Source organism: Spea bombifrons, chromosome 6 (assembly GCF_027358695.1).
Source record: "Spea bombifrons isolate aSpeBom1 chromosome 6, aSpeBom1.2.pri, whole genome shotgun sequence".
NCBI lineage: Eukaryota > Metazoa > Chordata > Amphibia > Anura > Pelobatidae > Spea > Spea bombifrons.
The window spans coordinates 44127027-44145147 of record NC_071092.1 but is presented as its reverse complement, the minus strand read 5'-3'; the positions used below and the strand labels follow the sequence as shown (position 1 = coordinate 44145147).

The 18121-nt window shown below is 46.4% G+C and overlaps 2 protein-coding genes across 2 annotated transcripts in view; one reads left to right on the top strand and one right to left on the bottom strand.

The window, feature by feature from the left end:
• The first annotated feature begins 1121 nt into the window (after positions 1–1121).
• HYI (hydroxypyruvate isomerase (putative)) lies at positions 1122–8668 on the top strand. Its single transcript, XM_053468916.1, has 8 exons — positions 1122–1387; positions 3235–3346; positions 4560–4674; positions 5165–5243; positions 5455–5504; positions 5993–6062; positions 7410–7544; positions 8366–8668. The coding sequence occupies exons 1-8, from the start codon at positions 1189–1191 to the stop codon at positions 8437–8439; spliced, it is 834 nt and encodes a 277-aa protein (XP_053324891.1). The 5' UTR covers positions 1122–1188; the 3' UTR covers positions 8440–8668.
• A 911-nt stretch (positions 8669–9579) lies between these two features.
• Positions 9580–18121, bottom strand: part of SZT2 (SZT2 subunit of KICSTOR complex) — a 46044-nt gene continuing 37502 nt past the window's right edge. Inside the window, exons 65-74 of the mRNA XM_053468917.1 lie at positions 17676–17754; positions 17504–17584; positions 17343–17417; positions 16195–16254; positions 15020–15417; positions 14742–14864; positions 13272–13710; positions 11832–11948; positions 11235–11303; positions 9580–9759 (exon numbers count right to left, since the gene is read on the bottom strand). Coding sequence (XP_053324892.1) covers positions 9616–9759; positions 11235–11303; positions 11832–11948; positions 13272–13710; positions 14742–14864; positions 15020–15417; positions 16195–16254; positions 17343–17417; positions 17504–17584; positions 17676–17754 — 1585 coding nt within the window. The 3' untranslated portion in view covers positions 9580–9615. The remainder of the gene's footprint in view (positions 9760–11234; positions 11304–11831; positions 11949–13271; positions 13711–14741; positions 14865–15019; positions 15418–16194; positions 16255–17342; positions 17418–17503; positions 17585–17675; positions 17755–18121) is intronic.

The window sequence follows — 18121 nt, the reverse complement described above, 5'->3', positions numbered from 1 at the left end:
TTATATTATCTGCTATATTCTCCGGTTATTATATAATGTCCTATCCTTCTATATCCGCCTGTTATTATATTATCTGCTATATTCTCCTGTTATTATATAATGTCCTATTCTTCTATATCCGCCTGTTATTATATTATCTGCTATATTCTCCTGTTATTACATAACATCCTATTCTTCTATATCCGCCTGTTATTATATTATCTGCTATATTCTCCGGTTATTATATAATGTCCTATCCTTCTATATCCGCCTGTTATTATATTATCTGCTATATTCTCCTGTTATTATATAATGTCCTATCCTTCTATATCCGCCTGTTATTATATTATCTGCTATATTCTCCTGTTATTATATAATGTCCTATCCTTCTATATCCGCCTGTTATTATATTATCTGCTATATTCTCCGGTTATTATATAATGTCCTATCCTTCTATATCCGCCTGTTTATTATCTGCTATATTCTCCGGTTATTATATAATGTCCTATCCTTCTATATCCGCCTGTTATTATATTATCTGCTATATTCTCCTGTTATTATATAATGTCCTATTCTTCTATATCCGCCTGTTATTATATTATCTGCTATATTCTCCTGTTATTACATAACATCCTATTCTTCTATATCCGCCTGTTATTATATTATCTGCTATATTCTCCGGTTATTATATAATGTCCTATCCTTCTATATCCGCCTGTTATTATATTATCTGCTATATCCTCCTGTTATTATATAATGTCCTATTCTTCTATATCCTTCTGTTATTATATATTGTTCTATCCCCTCAGCATTTGGGGTAACTCTTTGCCTTGTGAGGTCCCCGAACCCGCAGCCACCCCAGACTCCGGGGCAGTTAATATGTTGCCCCCTGAGGGGAGTTTAATATTAAACCAGGGCTGGTATTTTTAGGACTTTGCACTGAACTAAAAGCTGCTCGTCCCGGCCTTCACTGAGCGCTGATATTTAACACCACCCCCCGGCCTCTCCTGGCCTAGCACAGCCGCCTCATCCCCGGTCTCTTCTGGCCTAGAACAGCCTCCTCATCCCGGCCTCTTCTGGCCTAGCACAGCCGCCTCATCCCCGGCCTCTCCTGGCCTAGCACAGCCGCCTGATTTCCCGGCCTCTCCTGGCTTGGCGCACCCCGGACACGGCTCCTTGATCCCCGCATCATCCCGGTAATCTCCCCCGATGCCGGCCCACCGTTTCTCGGCCAATCTCTCGTGGTTGTTTCCCGAGGTGCCAGACCTCCCGGGCCGGATCCAGGCTGCGGCGCAAGCCGGCTTCCAAGCCGTGGAGGTAGCCTGGCCCTACGAGTGTGAGCGGGGCCTGGTGAAGGAGGCTCTGGCCCGGCATGGAGTGGACCTGGTGCTGATCAACACCCCGCCAGGTACCGGCCCAACCATCGCTCCGCAGCCGCTGCCCCTGCTGCTTAACCCCGGCAAATGAACCGCCGCACATTACTACCGAGTATCTGCCTGTGTATATATATAATGATTCCCTGCTTTTATATATATATACACGATTCGGTGAGACAGGGGGCCTGTTATCCGGTCACCGGCTGTGCAGGGCTCATGGGGTTTATTCACTAAACGGTGAGGTGAGAGTCTCTCAGCATTAAAGTGAAAGTGACACCAGGAAAGACAGGGGTTTATGGGGTTACTTTTCACCTGTATTGGTTGCTAATGGTCAGCAAACTCCCCCAAACCCGGCTCCACCGCCCGGAGAAAGAGGACTCTGACCGGGGAAGTCGGGCTTCGCTCGGAGACTCCAGGGCGAGCACACAGAGCCCCGGGCTGTGTATATGTTTATATAATGGGTCGCTATAACCGTCCATTATGGTCTAACTGTCCAGACTCAAATCACCATTTAACATACCTGCCGCCTGTTCTGATTCACACGGGACAGTCCCAATTTAGGGGCAGCAAAGTGATGAAGTCATCCCATGACACAGAGAGCGGTCCTGTAAGGTAGCAGCGCGTCACACACAAATGCATACATCCATACGTACATATACACACATCCATACATACATCTATACACACACACACACATACATCTATACACACACACACACACACAAACACGTACATACACACACACACACACACATCTATACATACATATACACACACACATCCATTCATACATATACACACACATCCATACATACATACATACATACACACACACACACACATACATCTATACACACACACATACATCTATACACACACACACACAAACACGTACATACATACACACACATCCATACATACATATACACACACACACACACATCCATTCATACATATACACACACATCCATACATACATACATACATACACATACATCTATACACACACACACACATACATCTATACACACACACACAAACACGTACATATATACACACACATCTATACATACATATACACACATACACGCATACATACATACATCTATACACACACACAAATACATACATACATACACACATCCATCCATATACACACAGACACGCATCTGTACACACACTCAGGGAAATAAAACTTTTCTCACACTCCGTCTCTGACTCTCTAGATTCCGGCCTCTCGTTGTAACTTTTCCTCCTCCTGTGAAATAATTTGTTGAACCCCTTTAATTATTTAAATATTTCCTGCGTCCGGCTTTACAGATAACGTTGTGTTTTGCTCTGGATGATTTGGGCCAGAAAACTGGGATTTACATATTTCGGCATTTATTTTTAAATGTCAGGAAGCCTCCCCCGGAGCGCCGCGCCCCGTCTCCCTGCCGTCTCCCCACCGCGTCGCTTTTAACCACTTTGTGGAGAAAGGCAGAGCTCTTATATACGCGTTATTCTGCCAGAAAATGGAAGGTGGGGGATGGGCGACCGATTCTTATCACCCAATTTTATTTCTGCTGAAGACAGACAGCGCGTCGCATCGCTGAGATCTCCTCGTTTAACTCCATTCAGGGTTCATACGAAGCGATTTCATTCTAATCGGACGGTTTTTGTCGCGTTTCAGGTCGATGTCTAATAGGAAGCCAAATAAATTAAGTTGTTGTACTGCAAATACCATGACCCTCAGCCAACCAAAAGCCGCCTGCACTGATTAGGTGATCCAACAATCGCAGCTGGCAGGTTTCTGATGCCGATTGGCAGATCTCGGTTGTGAGCCTACTACTCTTTCAGAACAGTGCTTTGCGCAGACATGTATCCCGTGTGTTCACAGGGGACATCCAAGCCGGGGAGCTGGGGCTGGGGGCCGTACCGGGGAGACGGGATGGATTCCGAGAAGGTCTGCGGGAGGCGGTCAGCTGGGCGACTGATCTCCGCTGCCAGAGGTACGAAAACCCACCTTAAAGGGGAAGTGCCCCGGCGCTGTATACAGTAATATAACCCCCCCCAGTGCTGTATACAGTAATAACCGCCCAGCGCTGTATACAGTAATATAACCCCCAGCACTGTATACAGTAATAACCCCCCAGCGCTGTATACAGTAATATAACCCCCAGCGCTGTATACAGTAATGTAACCCCCAGCGCTGTATACAGTAATGTAACCCCCAGCGCTGTATACAGTAATAACCCCCCAGCGCTGTATACAGTAATGTAACCCCCAGCGCTGTATACAGTAATATATCCCCCCAGCACTGTATACAGTAATATAACCCCCAGCGCTGTATACAGTAATATAACCCCCCAGCGCTGTATACAGTAATGTAACCCCCAGCGCTGTATACAGTAATATAACCCCCCAGCGCTGTATACAGTAATATATCCCCCCAGCGCTGTATACAGTAATATAACCCCCAGCGCTGTATACAGTAATGTAACCCCCAGCACTGTATACAGTAATATAACCCCCAGCGCTGTATGCAGTAATATAACTCCCCAGCGCTGTATACAGTAATATAACTCCCCAGCGCTGTATACAGTAATATAACCCCCAGCACTGTATACAGTAATATAACCCCAGCACTGTATACAGTAATATAACCCCCAGCGCTGTATACAGTAATATAACCCCAGCGCTGTATACAGTAATATAACCCCCAGCGCTGTATACAGAAATATAACCCCAGCACTGTATACAGTAATATAACCCCCAGCACTGTATACAGTAATATAACCCCCCAGCGTTGTATACAGTAATATAACCCCAGCACTGTATACAGTAATATATACTCCAGCCTGCCATATACTATACACTGTATACTTCAGTCACATTGTGTTTTTTATTTAATAAAAGTTAAGGAGTTATTTGCCGACTTGGCGCTGAGTAACGTTTCGTTATTTTGTGTCTGCAATTATTCTTCTAATATTTTCCAGTCTGAATATCTGTGCCGAGCGGTGCTAACCGGCAGTCCCTCCGTATGGCCGCCGGTACATCCGGCCTCCTTATTTATTCCCAGCTGCACCCTCTTCTAATGCATGTTTTATCAACTACAGAACAAATGCCCCCTTTGCCCCAGATCGCGGTATCCGCAGGAACTCGCGTTATACATTTGCTGTAGCGCAGGGCCCGCCGTAGAGGATTCATTTTCCTCTCTTGCAGAATACATATCATGGCTGGACGGGTGCCGGTAGGGGCGGAGAGGGCGTCTATAGAGAAACAAATGGAAGAAACATTCATCGAGAACCTCGCGTACGCAGCCGATGTCCTCGGCCAGGTAGGTGACATTTGTGGAACAATATTACTTACCTGCCAGTACCCCCGATTTTCAGGAGGTAGTCCCGCTTTTGCAGGCTGTGGGAATTGGGGGGTGGTTGGACAGATCCTCCGATCTCCCCTGACCAGCCCAGGGACCCCCGTTGCATCTCCCACGCGGACACCTTGTGACGGCACATTGTGAGAGGTGGGTGTTCAGGTATGGCGGGCGGCTGGTCATGACTCTGGCCCCGTCCACCTCTTGCCGCACCCCAGCACAGGTGTCCGGACGTGGAAATGAGATTTCGGGGGGGGGCACATTATTGGCAGGAATGGGAAATACGACACAGAATTATAATTTTCCAGTTCTGGTTAAAAAAAAAGGAAGTCGTGCAATTTTCTTGGAATATAAAAGCCCCAGAATCCACCCATTTTATACGACGGGGCTGGAGTGCTCCTCAACGCTGATGAGAACACGCCACGTCATCTCCACGTATCTTTTTCCTCCCCAGACGGGGCTGGTGGGATTGCTGGAGCCCATTAATTGCCGAATCACCGACCCTCGATATTTCCTGAATACCCCTCAACAAGGTAAGTGTGCTACCCTCCAAAACCGAGCAAGCGCTTACTCCAGTGGGACGCGTTCGGGTATCTTCCGCTTCTACGTCTACCAATGCTGAAGGATTATACCTCCCGTGGTGCCGGTAGACTGGCAGGGGATTGTGGGAGTTGTAGTCCTGGTTTCTGCCCCTGACGTTAGACCTTCAGCCATAACGAGATGGTCCTTTTTTTTTTCTTTCAGCTGCATCGATCCTGCAGAAAGTCGGGAAGCCTAATCTGAAGATGCAGATGGTCGGTACCGAGAGCGATGTCGGAATACGTAACGTTTTATGGTTAGGGGCCGAGGGATGGACGGGTTTGGTGATCAGGTGAATCTATCGAGGTCAAAACAGTCACCTTTGGATTCCGATTAAAGGTCCGTTCTTGGGCAGGGTTCTAAAGGTGGAACATCGCGTTGGTTTCTATGGTGATTGCTCTGCATTTAGAACCTGCCCCGAGAGTTAGTCTTTATAGACGTGGCCCCTGATTTATAGATCAGAGGATACGCGTTAGAAATGGCAGCAGGCATGGATGACGGGGATCCAAAGGGTTTGGGGTGGAATGACGCCCGTTCTTGGCCCCGTCCTGGAGACCCACTATAACTACTCTATAAAATGCCATTTTTAGGAATAAAAAAATCTATAAATTGCTTAATAAATAAATATTTTTATTAATTTTTTTAGACTTTTAGATTCATTGTAATGCTGAATCCCCACTTGTGTGTTTTTGTTATATATCAGGATCTGTATCACTGGCAGATCATGGATGGGAACCTGACACAGAATATTAAGACCTACCTGCCTTTAGTAGGTGAGCATCGGACCGTGTGCGTGTTTTCCCGGCCCCAATGACACAGGACGCCCAAAAAACCTTAAACGCATAAAAACATTCTGCTACAAGTTCCGCAATCAATAGAACGGCCCGAACTTTGGGGTCTGTTCACTAAACAGAAAGCTGTGTTTCCACTTATTGACTTATTGAGCATGACCTTAACAAGCTTTTGATCTCGTCTTGGATTTAGGATAGCTCTACCACCTCTGATGGGAGGCTGTTCCGCTTACGTACCACCCCATTGTACAAACCTGAAACCCACTTTGTGAGGTTAAATTATTTTTAAAAGCCTAAATTCTAGATTCCATACAGGCTCTTTTTTTTATTACCGCTTTTCTCTGGTGTGTTTTGATTCCTAATCAATGTTTGAAGCTCGTGGCGTTGAATGAAAGAGTGACTTGTCCGAGGTCAATTGAGCCGGACTTCCTTTCCCCGCAGGCTCAGCACCACTAATTACACGTCGCATCCGAGCATTCTGCGGCTCCAGCACTTAAGATTCATCTCAGTTAGTTTTCTGGAGCTAATTATTTTGTCTATACAGCGCTTAAAGGGAACTGCAGCGAGAGAAACACGTCTCCTCTCTACGCCGGTATGATGGCCGAGCGGCTACTTAGTCACCCGAGTATCTCTCTGGACAGTATGACATCACACTCACAGATGGCACACGAGTGATGGGAGTGATAAAGGGACATTGGAAGACAGGAGTGATGGGATTGATAAAGGGCCATTGGAACACAGGAGTGATGGGAGTGATAAAGGGCCATTGGAGCACAGGAGTGATGGGAGTGATAAAGGGCCATTGGAGCACAGGAGTGATGGGAGTGATAAAGGGCCATTGGAACACAGGAGTGATGGGAGTGATAAAGGGCCATTGGAACACAGGAGTGATGGGAGTGATAAAGGGCCATTGGAACACAGGAGTGATGGGAGTGATAAAGGGCCATTGGAACACAGGAGTGATTAAGGAGTGATGGGAGTGATAAAGGGCATCTGTACGCCTATGAAGAGATTCCATTAAAAATCAGCCGTTTCCAACTACAGTAGTCATTTACAACATTAACCCCGTCTGCGCTGGATTTCTGATCCATTGCATGTTGTTTTAATGGACAAAATATCATTTTGTTTTAAAAACAAGGAAGTTTCTAAGTGACGCCAAACTTTTGAATGGTAGTGTGTGTGTGTGTAACATATATACATATATAAAATATAAGAATTATTTTGGTGGTAAACAACTAATATGTTGCTCTTTCATCATTCCATCACCATAGGAAGCAGCATGTTGGAGTAGCCCAGAAATCCATGTTTATTGTAACCTTTTGCTTGCAGGTCATGTTCAGATTGCGCAAGTCCCTCACCGGAATGAGCCAGACAGTCCCGGCGAGCTGAACTTTGTGTATCTGTTTAACCTGCTGCGGGATCTCGGGTACGAAGGTCACGTCGGCTGCGAGTACAAACCGCGAGGTGAGCGTTCCCAGGAACCTGTACATTCAGCCGCAGGTTTTTAACGATGTGATCGCTTGCATTTTTAGTTCTGGGATATGGTCAGATAGGTAAAAGAAACAAAAAGTTAAAACGTATGCGTGCAAGGGTGTTTGTCAACAAGGGAAATTGGTGCCTTAACAACTTTTTACATTAATTTATCAAAACTACCTAGAAGTGGCGCTTTCTGTTTGCCGATCCAACGAAGCGGTCAAATCAGCGTCAGGAAAGCCCTCTCATTAGAATCAATAGCAGCGCATGAGCGCCGGGGTCTGAGCCCCCAGCTTTCACCGAGTCAGCGCCGGAATTGACTTGAGGAGTATATCTGTACTCTATATAGCATTTAACTACGGGGTGGGAAAGGGGCAAGTCTGTTCGGTATCCCCCATCCATTTGCACAATGGACCACGTAGCTATCGTATGCATTAAAGAGGGTAGATGGCTGGAGTGCCCCTTTAAGTGTACTGAACTACAAAATGCTGGATCCCCTTTAAATATACACGCTAGACCTCATATGTGAAACAGGATTAATACAATAAAACTTTAAATCTCTTCCCATTACGCTGGCACTTAAAGAAGTTATTGGCTGGAGACGATACATTTTAAATAAAAGGTTTTTATCTCCCTGAATGGTGAAAGTCGGGCCGTTTCTGATTTGCGGGTTAATGCGTAATGATAAAAGACGGAGATACATTGTGATTTATCGCTTGTAACTCCGGACGGTTACTTCTACAGCCGTACAGACCTGTCAGTCGCTGCCTCTAATGCCATGATCCCCTGCCCCCCGTTTTTATATTTTCCAGGGGACACAATGGCTGGACTTGGATGGATAAAGACTTATTGCAGGGAGCACGACGGCCAAGAGAAGTCAGAGTAAAAGCTTTGGAAATCAAAGAGGCGGAAAGCAAATCGAAAAATGACTGGGGATACCGTGTAGCAAGCGTGTTCACCGCTCCCCCCGCACAAATAAGAGGGTCCGCGCTTCACTGAATCCTCACCATCCACACGCCGGCCGCAGCTGTATTGGGAAGACTTGTTTTGTTCCGGGATGTCCTCCTGCGACTGTAATTAACGCTGGGAGTCGAATTAAAACTGATTAACAGAAAGCCGCTTGTACGTATAAGATACTTTCATTTATTCAATAATTAGGCTCTCTCTATTCATTTTACATTTCATTTACATAAAATTTTGCATCTCTTAATTAACTTCACAATTTGCCTCGTTGGCTTCAAGTTTAAAAGAAACAATACAGCAGATAAAACGGAATCTGCTTCGGTTCACCGATAACTCGATCGCCGTCCATCTGGTGAGCGCGAGAGTTTACGGCTTCGGCCAGGGGAGTCGCATCTGTGTCGGACCCCCCGCTCCCGGGGTCCATGCGTTACCTTGGACTTGAGTTCTGTTCTTTTTTCCTCTGTCCTGACTTTAGTCCTTATGTTTAGTAAAGTGTAGTGACAGTCCTCTCTGGATCCTGATACAGGCCGCTCGTCTCGGTGCGAATCTCTTGAGGCTCTGTAGATTGTCAGCATTGCTCGGCACGTGGATGTCCGAGGATAGCGGAGTCACAGCAGGCCGCTCCACAGGTTCGGGATAGCGGAGTCACAGCAGGCCGCTCCACAGGTTCGGGATAGTGGGAGTCACAGCAGGTCGCTCCGCAGGTTGGAGATAGCGGAGTCACAGCAGGCCGCTCCGCAGGTTGGGGATAGTGGGAGTCACAGCAGGCCGCTCCGCAGGTTGGAGAAAGTGGGAGTCACAGCAGGCCGCTCCCCAGGTTGAGGATAGCGGAGTCACAGCAGGCCGCTCCGCAGGTTGAGGATAGTGGGAGTCACAGCAGGCCGCTCCGCAGGTTGAGGATAGTGGGAGTCACAGCAGGCCGCTCCCCAGGTTGAGGGTAGTGGGAGTCACAGCAGGCCGCTCCGCAGGTTGAGGGTAGTGGGAGTCACAGCAGGCCGCTCCCCAGGTTGAGGGTAGTGGGAGTCACAGCAGGCCGCTCCCCAGGTTGAGGATAGTGGGAGTCACAGCAGGCCGCTCCACAGGTTGAGGATAGTGGGAGTCACAGCAGGCCGCTCCACAGGTTGAAGCAGGCGGTGTTAATGACCGACTCCAGGTGGTGGTACGTGGAAACCAGCTGTGGCAGCGGACTCTCGCTGTTCTGGGGCTGCTCTGGGAACGGTTCTCTGAACACAACCTTCAGGCTCTGCCATAAATAACACATTATAAGAAAAAGTCATATATTCACCAAAATATATATATGCCATTTTTTACATTTACCCGACCCCTAGAGCTGTCTGTAGCCGCCGAGCAGGGCATTTATTATTATTAAGCCAAGATCTGGTGCCTGCGCGTCGAGACCCGATCTGTTGTAAAGTAGTAAAAGTGAAATAATTATCAACCCGTTCCGTTGGTTGCCATGGTGATTGCACCAGGACTGCTCTTTATATATTCCTTTTAATGTATTTTGAGTTCCATCTATGAATCTCTCAGCCATCGGCCCAGATGCCCCCACACCGTTAACCTATTTATTACGGCGTCTGGGGCTTTAACGCACGAGTTCCCCGGGAAGCTGGAAGGTTTACAGAGCTCCTATTTTTAAATTGTTGGTATTAAAACCGACGCTCGCTTCATCTGAGAAAACCTGCCAGACATCAGGTCGTCTCTCGTACCGCCGGTAACGGGCAGCGCGTGAAAAATGTACTCTGCGAAATGCCTCCCGCTGCCATGTAATAACCGCAAATAGAAAGGTTTGCTTAATTAACAGACACGACGGCAAATTCCAATTAGGAACGTCAGGTCTACACAAACCCCCCCTACTGGGATCGCATTAAGAGGCATAAAAGGCCGTCAGCGGCTGCGAGAAACATAATCAAACTGAAACGGGGTAACTATTTGGATGTGAGGGGGGATTACGGGACCACCAGTGAGTTCTGTACAGCACCAAGTACATCCGGGCTGAAATACTCATAAAGATACTCTCTGAACTCTGCAAGTGGGTCTGTAAGTGTTATTTTCGCTAAAAAACACTTCTTTGGGGTTCATTGGGTTGGGGTTCATTACCGGCTCTATGAGACAATCACCATAATTCACATTATTGCTAGTTATTTTTTCCATATGTGAACGTACGCGGCAGAAATATAACCAAATGCATGGATCAAAAGAAAAAAAAAGACTAGAGGAGCCCCCTACAAGAATTCCTTAAATTGTTCTTTATGAACGTAGTTTATTGGTGTCAGAACGCGGGCGGAAGCCTCAGACATGGAGGCAAAGAACAAAAAAGCCTCTCGACCTATACATTTGCTTCCACTAAATATATTTTTCATTTTCCCCACCCGCTGACATTATAAACAGCGTTTAGGCGTCCGGATCCCATTTATGTGCGCTGAGAGCTTGCAAAGGAAAATGTTTACTGCCTTTCACCTGGTCAGTCGCACAAAAAGAATCAGAAAATAACCTTTCAATAATCAGAGAATGCAGGGCTTAATCCCGCTGCCCGCTTATTTCCACCTCAGAGAACGGACGCAAACGCAAACCAGAACAAACGACTGAATAAAAGCGGCGGTGGCGGGGTCTCGGTGCCATTCTGCAATTATTTACTGAACCTTAATATTCGGAATGCTGTGCCTCTCTCTAATTTCCTCCGACCATCCGACTTCCGTGCGGAAAATAATAACTCACCGTTTTGCTGGCGTGGGAATCGAGGAAAACCAGTACGAAACAATCGGTGAATTTCTGGTTGAGCACCACCTGAAAAATAACACGATAACGCATCACGCAGGAGAGAAACGCGTGGTACCACGGCGTACGCGCATCACCCAGGAGAGAAACGCACGGGACCCCGACGGACGCGCATCATGCAGGAGAGAAACGCGTGGTACCCCAGCGGACGCGCATCACTGGAAGGGATGTTGTTTTACTGGCTCGATGACATCAAAGTAATTTCAATAACATATTTTCTTGCGACGAGACCTCTAAGGTCCTAACATCTCAGTCCTACTTTCATTGTAGACGTTTATAAAGTTGTAAACTGGCAGATGAAATAATTTAAAGGGCACTTTTGGGCGTTTTATGCCCCGTCCCGATTGGTGGTTAAATAAGGGTTATGTTCTTGTACCCCGTTGTCTATTGTATTTTCAGCAGCCATTGTTGGGAATTCAAGACCTTTAAGGATTTTTATATTTGTTCTTTCTTTTCGCAAGCCGCGCTGCTGGACAGATACATAGAGAATATAGAAGCCGGCGTGCCGGCGCGTACAGCTCACGGGATCGTGCTTACCAGATACTGGGTGCCGCTCTCCGGACTGTGGAAATGCCGACAGCTCTGGGGAAATCTGCTCAGAAGGACTTTAATAAGACTCTGATACCACGGGACGCTCATCGACAGGAGAAAATCCTGCGGACAGAGATCACAGCTCGCATGTTAAGAGGGTAACGTACGCCGATACACGTATTAATACGTATTACAGGGAAACGACAAGTCTTTTGGTTTCATTATTGTGAGAATTAGGAACCTTATAATTGTACGAAAGTGAAGTGAGAACAGATGTCAAGAGAGTCAGAAAAAAATATATAGTAGGGGGGGATGCAGGCACAAAAAATAAAAGGTCTTATATACTAAAGCGGAAATCTTTTGTAAGAAACATTTGGGGGATCGTGTGCCTTTGGCTGAGAGACGCAGGGACGGCATCGGCCGCTTGCTGAATCAGCGTACAGGCGCCCGTATTCTCCTCGCCGCCTCATTTCACTTGGTGACTTAATACGGCGTAAGCAACTTTTACTGCCTGCGAAGTTGGAAAGAGTCGCTGACATCACAAGAAACTGTCAATCACCGGTTTCACTGCCTGCTTTTGTTTATAAGCCAACAGGGCCAGCTGGTGACACCAAAAAAGCTGGGGATTTGAAAATACTGGAGGCTTGCATGGAAATAATGGTTTCAGCGACAGAAAATCATTGTATTAGACTTGCGGCATTGGGGCAGAGACTTTGACGGCATCTAAGAAGCATTTGGCCCGTCTAGTCCATTTCTCTTGATGTAAGAATCAGACCTTAATCAGTCGTTGGTCTCGTCTTAGATTCAGGAGCCGTATGTCTATCCCATGCATGTTTAATACCCTCACTGTATTACCCTCCCTCTATCTGCACAGAGCAGTGTATGTGATGGTGTGATGGTCAGTCCCTCTATGTGCACAGAGCAGTGTATGTGATGGTCAGTCCCTCTATGTGCACAGAGCAGTGTATGTGATGGTCGGTCCCTCTATGTGCACAGAGCAGTGTATGTGATGGTCGGTCCCTCTACATGCACAGAGCAGTGTATGTGATGGTCGGTCCCTCTATGTGCACAGAGCAGTGTATGTGATGGTCGGTCCCTCTATGTGCACAGAGCAGTGTATGTGATGGTCGGTCCCTCTATGTGCACAGAGCAGTGTATGTGATGGTCGGTCCCCCTGTGCGCACAGAGCAGTGTATGTGATGGTCGGTCCCTCTACGTGCACAGAGCAGTGTATGTGATGGTCGGTCCCTCTATGTGCACAGAGCAGTGTATGTGATGGTCGGTCCCCCTGTGCGCACAGAGCAGTGTATGTGATGGTCGGTCCCTCTATGTGCACAGAGCAGTGTATGTGATGGTCGGTCCCCCTGTGCGCACAGAGCAGTGTATGTGATGGTCGGTCCCTCTACGTGCACAGAGCAGTGTATGTGATGGTCGGTCCCTCCTTACCAGCTGAGGGTCAATCTCCGCCACGCTCCTGCCGTGCACAGCCTCCAGCAGCTCCTGCAGCTCCGTGGAGCTGAGTTTGCCCAGCCTTAGTTTATCGGAGGCCATGGGCTCCAAGAGGTAGAGTCTTTTCCACAGGTTATCCCTGCGGCAGTGACACTTGGCGAGCTTCACCATCTCCTCCAACTGTCTGTTAGCCGTTTTGACCTCGTTAGCCAACAGCGGATTGTAAAAGTTCCCGGATCCCATCCTGCCTTCGTCTCCTTCGGTGGCGTCTTCGGGGTTCTCCGCCTCAAGCCTTTGATACTTTCCGGGCTCCAGCCCTCCGTCGAGCTCCTCGGCGTCTCTCTTGAGCCTCGGCGGCTTCTTAAAGCGGCGCATGTCTGCCGTGAGACGGGGAAACAGTTCCCTCTGGCTCGTCATGATAACATAGAAGCGGAGCCTGGTTTACCAAGAAGAAAATGAAGGAAAAACTCACAGTATTTAATTCCAAAGCCTGGTCAATAGATTCAAATTAAACATGCCAGACTATGCATTACAGAAAAAGTAACTTTTATAGCTTTACAGAACCGAAAACCTCTGATTTTAATGTAAATGGTGCCAAGAGGCCAAGGAATGCCAGAATAATTTAAAAAACAATAAAAATAATGTAAAACTTCCGTCCATAGAGACGCTTTGTGCGTAAATAACGGATCACACAAATGATTCCCCTTTGAAAGCTGAAGCTCACGTAGATGAAATAGACAGAAAAATACCCAAAGGACGTCAGATTCATTAAAGCGTCTCTCTCTTGGGTAAAACCAGCAAACAGCGCCGGGTGACAAAAGGGACAAAACAGTCTTTATCCGGATTACGGATTTAGGGATCTAGACTAGTTGTTAATTATAAAATGCTGCCGAAAAGAGCTATTCGATAAACCAGCAGACTGAAGGTGAGTTAAAATACCGTATTTGCTCGATTATAAGACGACCCCCCAAAATCTGAATATTCATTTAGGAATAAATAAAAAAAACCCGAATATAAGACGACCCTATAGGAAAAAAGTTTTACCAGTAAATATTAATTCATGTAAACTATTTTTTCATATTTAATAAAGGCTATGATTGAGAAAAATATATTTTTTGTTTTGATTTCCTTTTATTTGCCAACCTGCCCCGCCCAGTTACGCACATCTGCCCCCAGATATGCCTTATACCCCCCTATATGCCACTGTGCCCCATGATATGCCTTTTAACCCTCTATATGCCACTCTGCCTCCAGAAAGGTCTGAAGAAACAACCTTGTCTTATAATCGAGCAAATACGGCATTTCATCTTAGCGACTACACCGGATAAATTTAACTCGACGCCATAACGTTGTTTCCTTTCTATCTCACTAACGATGTTACTCTGTAGCCGCAGCCATTAATAACATTAATAACCTCTACACCCAGTGAATCCCAGACTGATATATTGTGTCTCGGTGTTTCGTTACCTGAGGACATGTCTATCCTGGTCAGATTGCTCCTCGAACGGCACCGCGCTGTGGCACACCAGAAGCGACACATCGAAATCATCATGGTGCTTGAGCCCCTCCGAATCTTTGTATGTTCCTGAGCTGTGTTTGGGAAAAAAAAAAACACCAGACCACTTTAACGCCAAATCTATCATTTAAACCCAAACAGTAAAAGGAATACAAACACAGAAAAATACTGTTTAACAAGAAGAGAGGACCTCGACTAAGGGCTGGACTGGCCTAAGGTCTGGTCTTACCTGTTCCAGATGGACACCAAGCCATATTCGTTCTGCTCTCCGTTAACACTTTTCTTTCCATTGCTCCCTGCGGCCACAGGTCTGCTCATGCGCAGAGGCTTCATGTGATAAGTACTCGCATGATCCGCTATATAGTTGTACAGCTGGTGAGCGGCTATCATCCCTGTGGAGACGGAGAGCATGCCCTGGTACACGTGGTTGCGTCCGTACTTGGGGATGTCCGGGTGCTGAGAAATGAAGAGCTGGAGGAAGCTCGCCAGGTCGTACCCCTGGCGAAGGCACATGCTGGAACCCAGAAGGTACTGGTGTAAGACCCGAAGGTGGAAGTCATAGCTGAATGAATGAACGTGCATCAGGTCCCGAACTTTGTCACACTCCTCCGTGAAGAGCATGGAGAGCTGTCCAAAGAGAACAGAATGACATAGAGAAAGACTTTGATGATAAAATGACGTGCCCTGGGCACGGCGGAGCTCCTCGTGTAAGACAAGAAGAGAGAGGATACCAAATCAGTGCTGGTTATTAGCTGTTCTACACCCAAAATATACCTTGGACTTATGCACAGTCACCAGAGCAAATCCTAGAACCACCGACACCAATTTGGGATGGTAGATCCCACGACTGTATGGAGTACAACCCAGACGAGTGCTACCACAACAGAGGTCCAACATAAAACCGCAAGCCAACAGTCCAGTCCATACAGAGTCATTACAAGAGCGGGGAGCGGGCACCCTGCCTCTAGAGCTAATCCCAATCCTGGTGGGCCAGGCATGTTGGTCCCAGAGCATCCCAACATGGTAGAGAAATTCAACCCAGCACCAAACCCTAACACCTGTGCAAGGGAAGGCTGTGTGGAAAGTCAACATCACACGAAGAGAAAGACAGCGATACAATAACCATACAGAGCGGAAGAGCCCAGACAGTTACACGTCAGAGACACCAGACACGATGAACACGGAATATCTGGCAACAGAAGGCACCTAGGAGAGTGCAGATGGGTGGGTTGTTTGGTGGGAGACAGACAGAAGACGAGTAACGCATCTCTGCGATATGTAAGGCTACGGGACAAGGAGCTCACAATTACAGAAAGCAAAAGTTTCCAGGAAAGGTAAAAGAAAACCACCGTCAACGTTGCCGACAAAGCACAGAGAACATGTAATTGGTCATGGGAGACATACCGCAGACTCGGAGGGAATTTCAGGGGCACTCCTGCTATGAGGTCTCATCGAAAGGGTGCCCTGATAAAAAGAGCATATGAAATATGTACACAAAAGGGACCTGGGTCTACAGCTAGTTGGGGATGGACACAGCCGACAACACAGAAGAGCTGCCTTAAGATGCCTCCATAAAACGTCCCGCCGCTCATCTCATCTCAACGTCATATCAACCAGAAAGGATTTAACGAGGGGAAAAAAAAAACAATCACAAGGACATGGCACCGGACCCACTTAGCCTAACACATGGGTACTAAAAAAAAAGTTTTAGGTTATTACGCATGATCTCAGCTGAGTGGCATTGGAGAAAAAAATATCTGATTTTCCCATACCAGCTGTCAATACTTGGAGAAAAACTGAACATTTGTGATGTTAATATTAATGAGCTGCTGATACAATAAAACTTCATAAAATGAGCATCGAATACATTCTCACATTCTAATTTTTAAAGTGATGAATCTGCTCGGCCAATCAGAAGTCTTAGCTATTAAATGCCTTCTCTATTCATTTGCGGCAAACATCTATCATGTAAAGACACAGCGGACAGATCTGGCTTTAATAGTCTTCCTAGGAGGTGCAGCTTTTTATTTAGAGCGACATTAAGGTTAATAATAATGTTAGATAATAGGCAGCAGTCTAGCTTTTAGAACGGTGGTAGCCTCTGAATGTATTCTAGACTCCCTTCTATGATTAGGCAGGACCTGATGTTACACTACCTTCAGCGGCAACTATTCTAGCATTGGCGTGGGCTTTTTTGTTAATGAGCACAACACTCTCTTTTATGTAAAATAGAGAGAAGAAGACTTTTTTAGAATATCAATAAAAGTTAAATAAAATAAAAACTTAGTTATGTGCTTCTCCTAACCACAGCGTATAAAGCTGCTAATCACAATCACCATGGAGAAACTTGTCGCCAAGCCTAATAGATGTTAAGCCTAGGAATTTGTTTCTTGGGTGAAAATGTATACTAAAGATGTAAAGTGTGTTGTTTTTTTTATGTCAGTAGTTGTAATTCCACAAAACATATATTGCTGCCATGAAGGGGAATGAAGAATTGTATATTACCATTTAACTGCCCTTAGGTAAGAGTGTAGTTATGGCCATATAGATACCTGGGAGTTGACAGACTGGCCCATAGGGATACGGGAGCATTCGAGCGCGTACTGCTTCACACAGAAATAGCAGCCCTACGGAAAACAAGACAGTGAAACAAATAAGAAGCGCGACAGCGGCTCAGAGTGGATCAGGCGAGCTACTACCAAGCGATAATTACCTGGAAGGAAAGCTCCATGAGTACTATACCCCCAGGGAGTGCCCTCTGCAAGTGGTAGGTGGTAACTGTAGCACAGCCGCTCTGTTAAAAGAGAAATGTTTCATATATCTACACGAGTGACTACATATATACTCAATACGTTCCCCTTGTGAATAACGGAGTAGACGCTCACCTTAGGGCTCCCGTCATTCTTTGGCTTAGTAGCTCTGCTCTCTGGGACCAAGGCCGGGGTAGCCCTTATCCGAGCCGTGCTGCAGAGGTGACAGTGAGAAAATAAATCAGAATTTGTGAAAGGAGGCTGTTTACCATTATGCTACCAAACAGAATAAAGACACCGCTTTGGTAATAGAGATCTGTCCTAGAAGCTCTAATGCCTGTAGCAGCAATATGGCGGGAGCCTTCTGCCCTCTTACACAAAGAAAGACCCAGCAATACCCATGATGATAAAAAGGCCAGCCACGTCTGAGCTGTAGGCATTTTCAGCATAACCTGCCATTCATTTACACTAATAAGAGTCTATTCGCATTGTAAGCACGGGGTACAGACGACGTAGGCTTGGATCAGGTTGCTCACCTTGGTTGAGTATAAAGCCGTAGAATATAAAGGAAAATCCTTGTA

Bases quoted from the DNA above. Each gene is read 5' to 3' on its own strand.
- HYI (XM_053468916.1), top strand. From the start codon at position 1,189: ATGCCGGCCCACCGTTTCTCGGCCAATCTCTCGTGGTTGTTTCCCGAG. The intron at 3,347-4,559 runs GTACGAAAACCC...CCTCTCTTGCAG, and splicing joins ACTGATCTCCGCTGCCAGAG to AATACATATCATGGCTGGAC. The intron at 5,244-5,454 runs GTAAGTGTGCTA...TTTTTCTTTCAG, and splicing joins CCTGAATACCCCTCAACAAG to CTGCATCGATCCTGCAGAAA.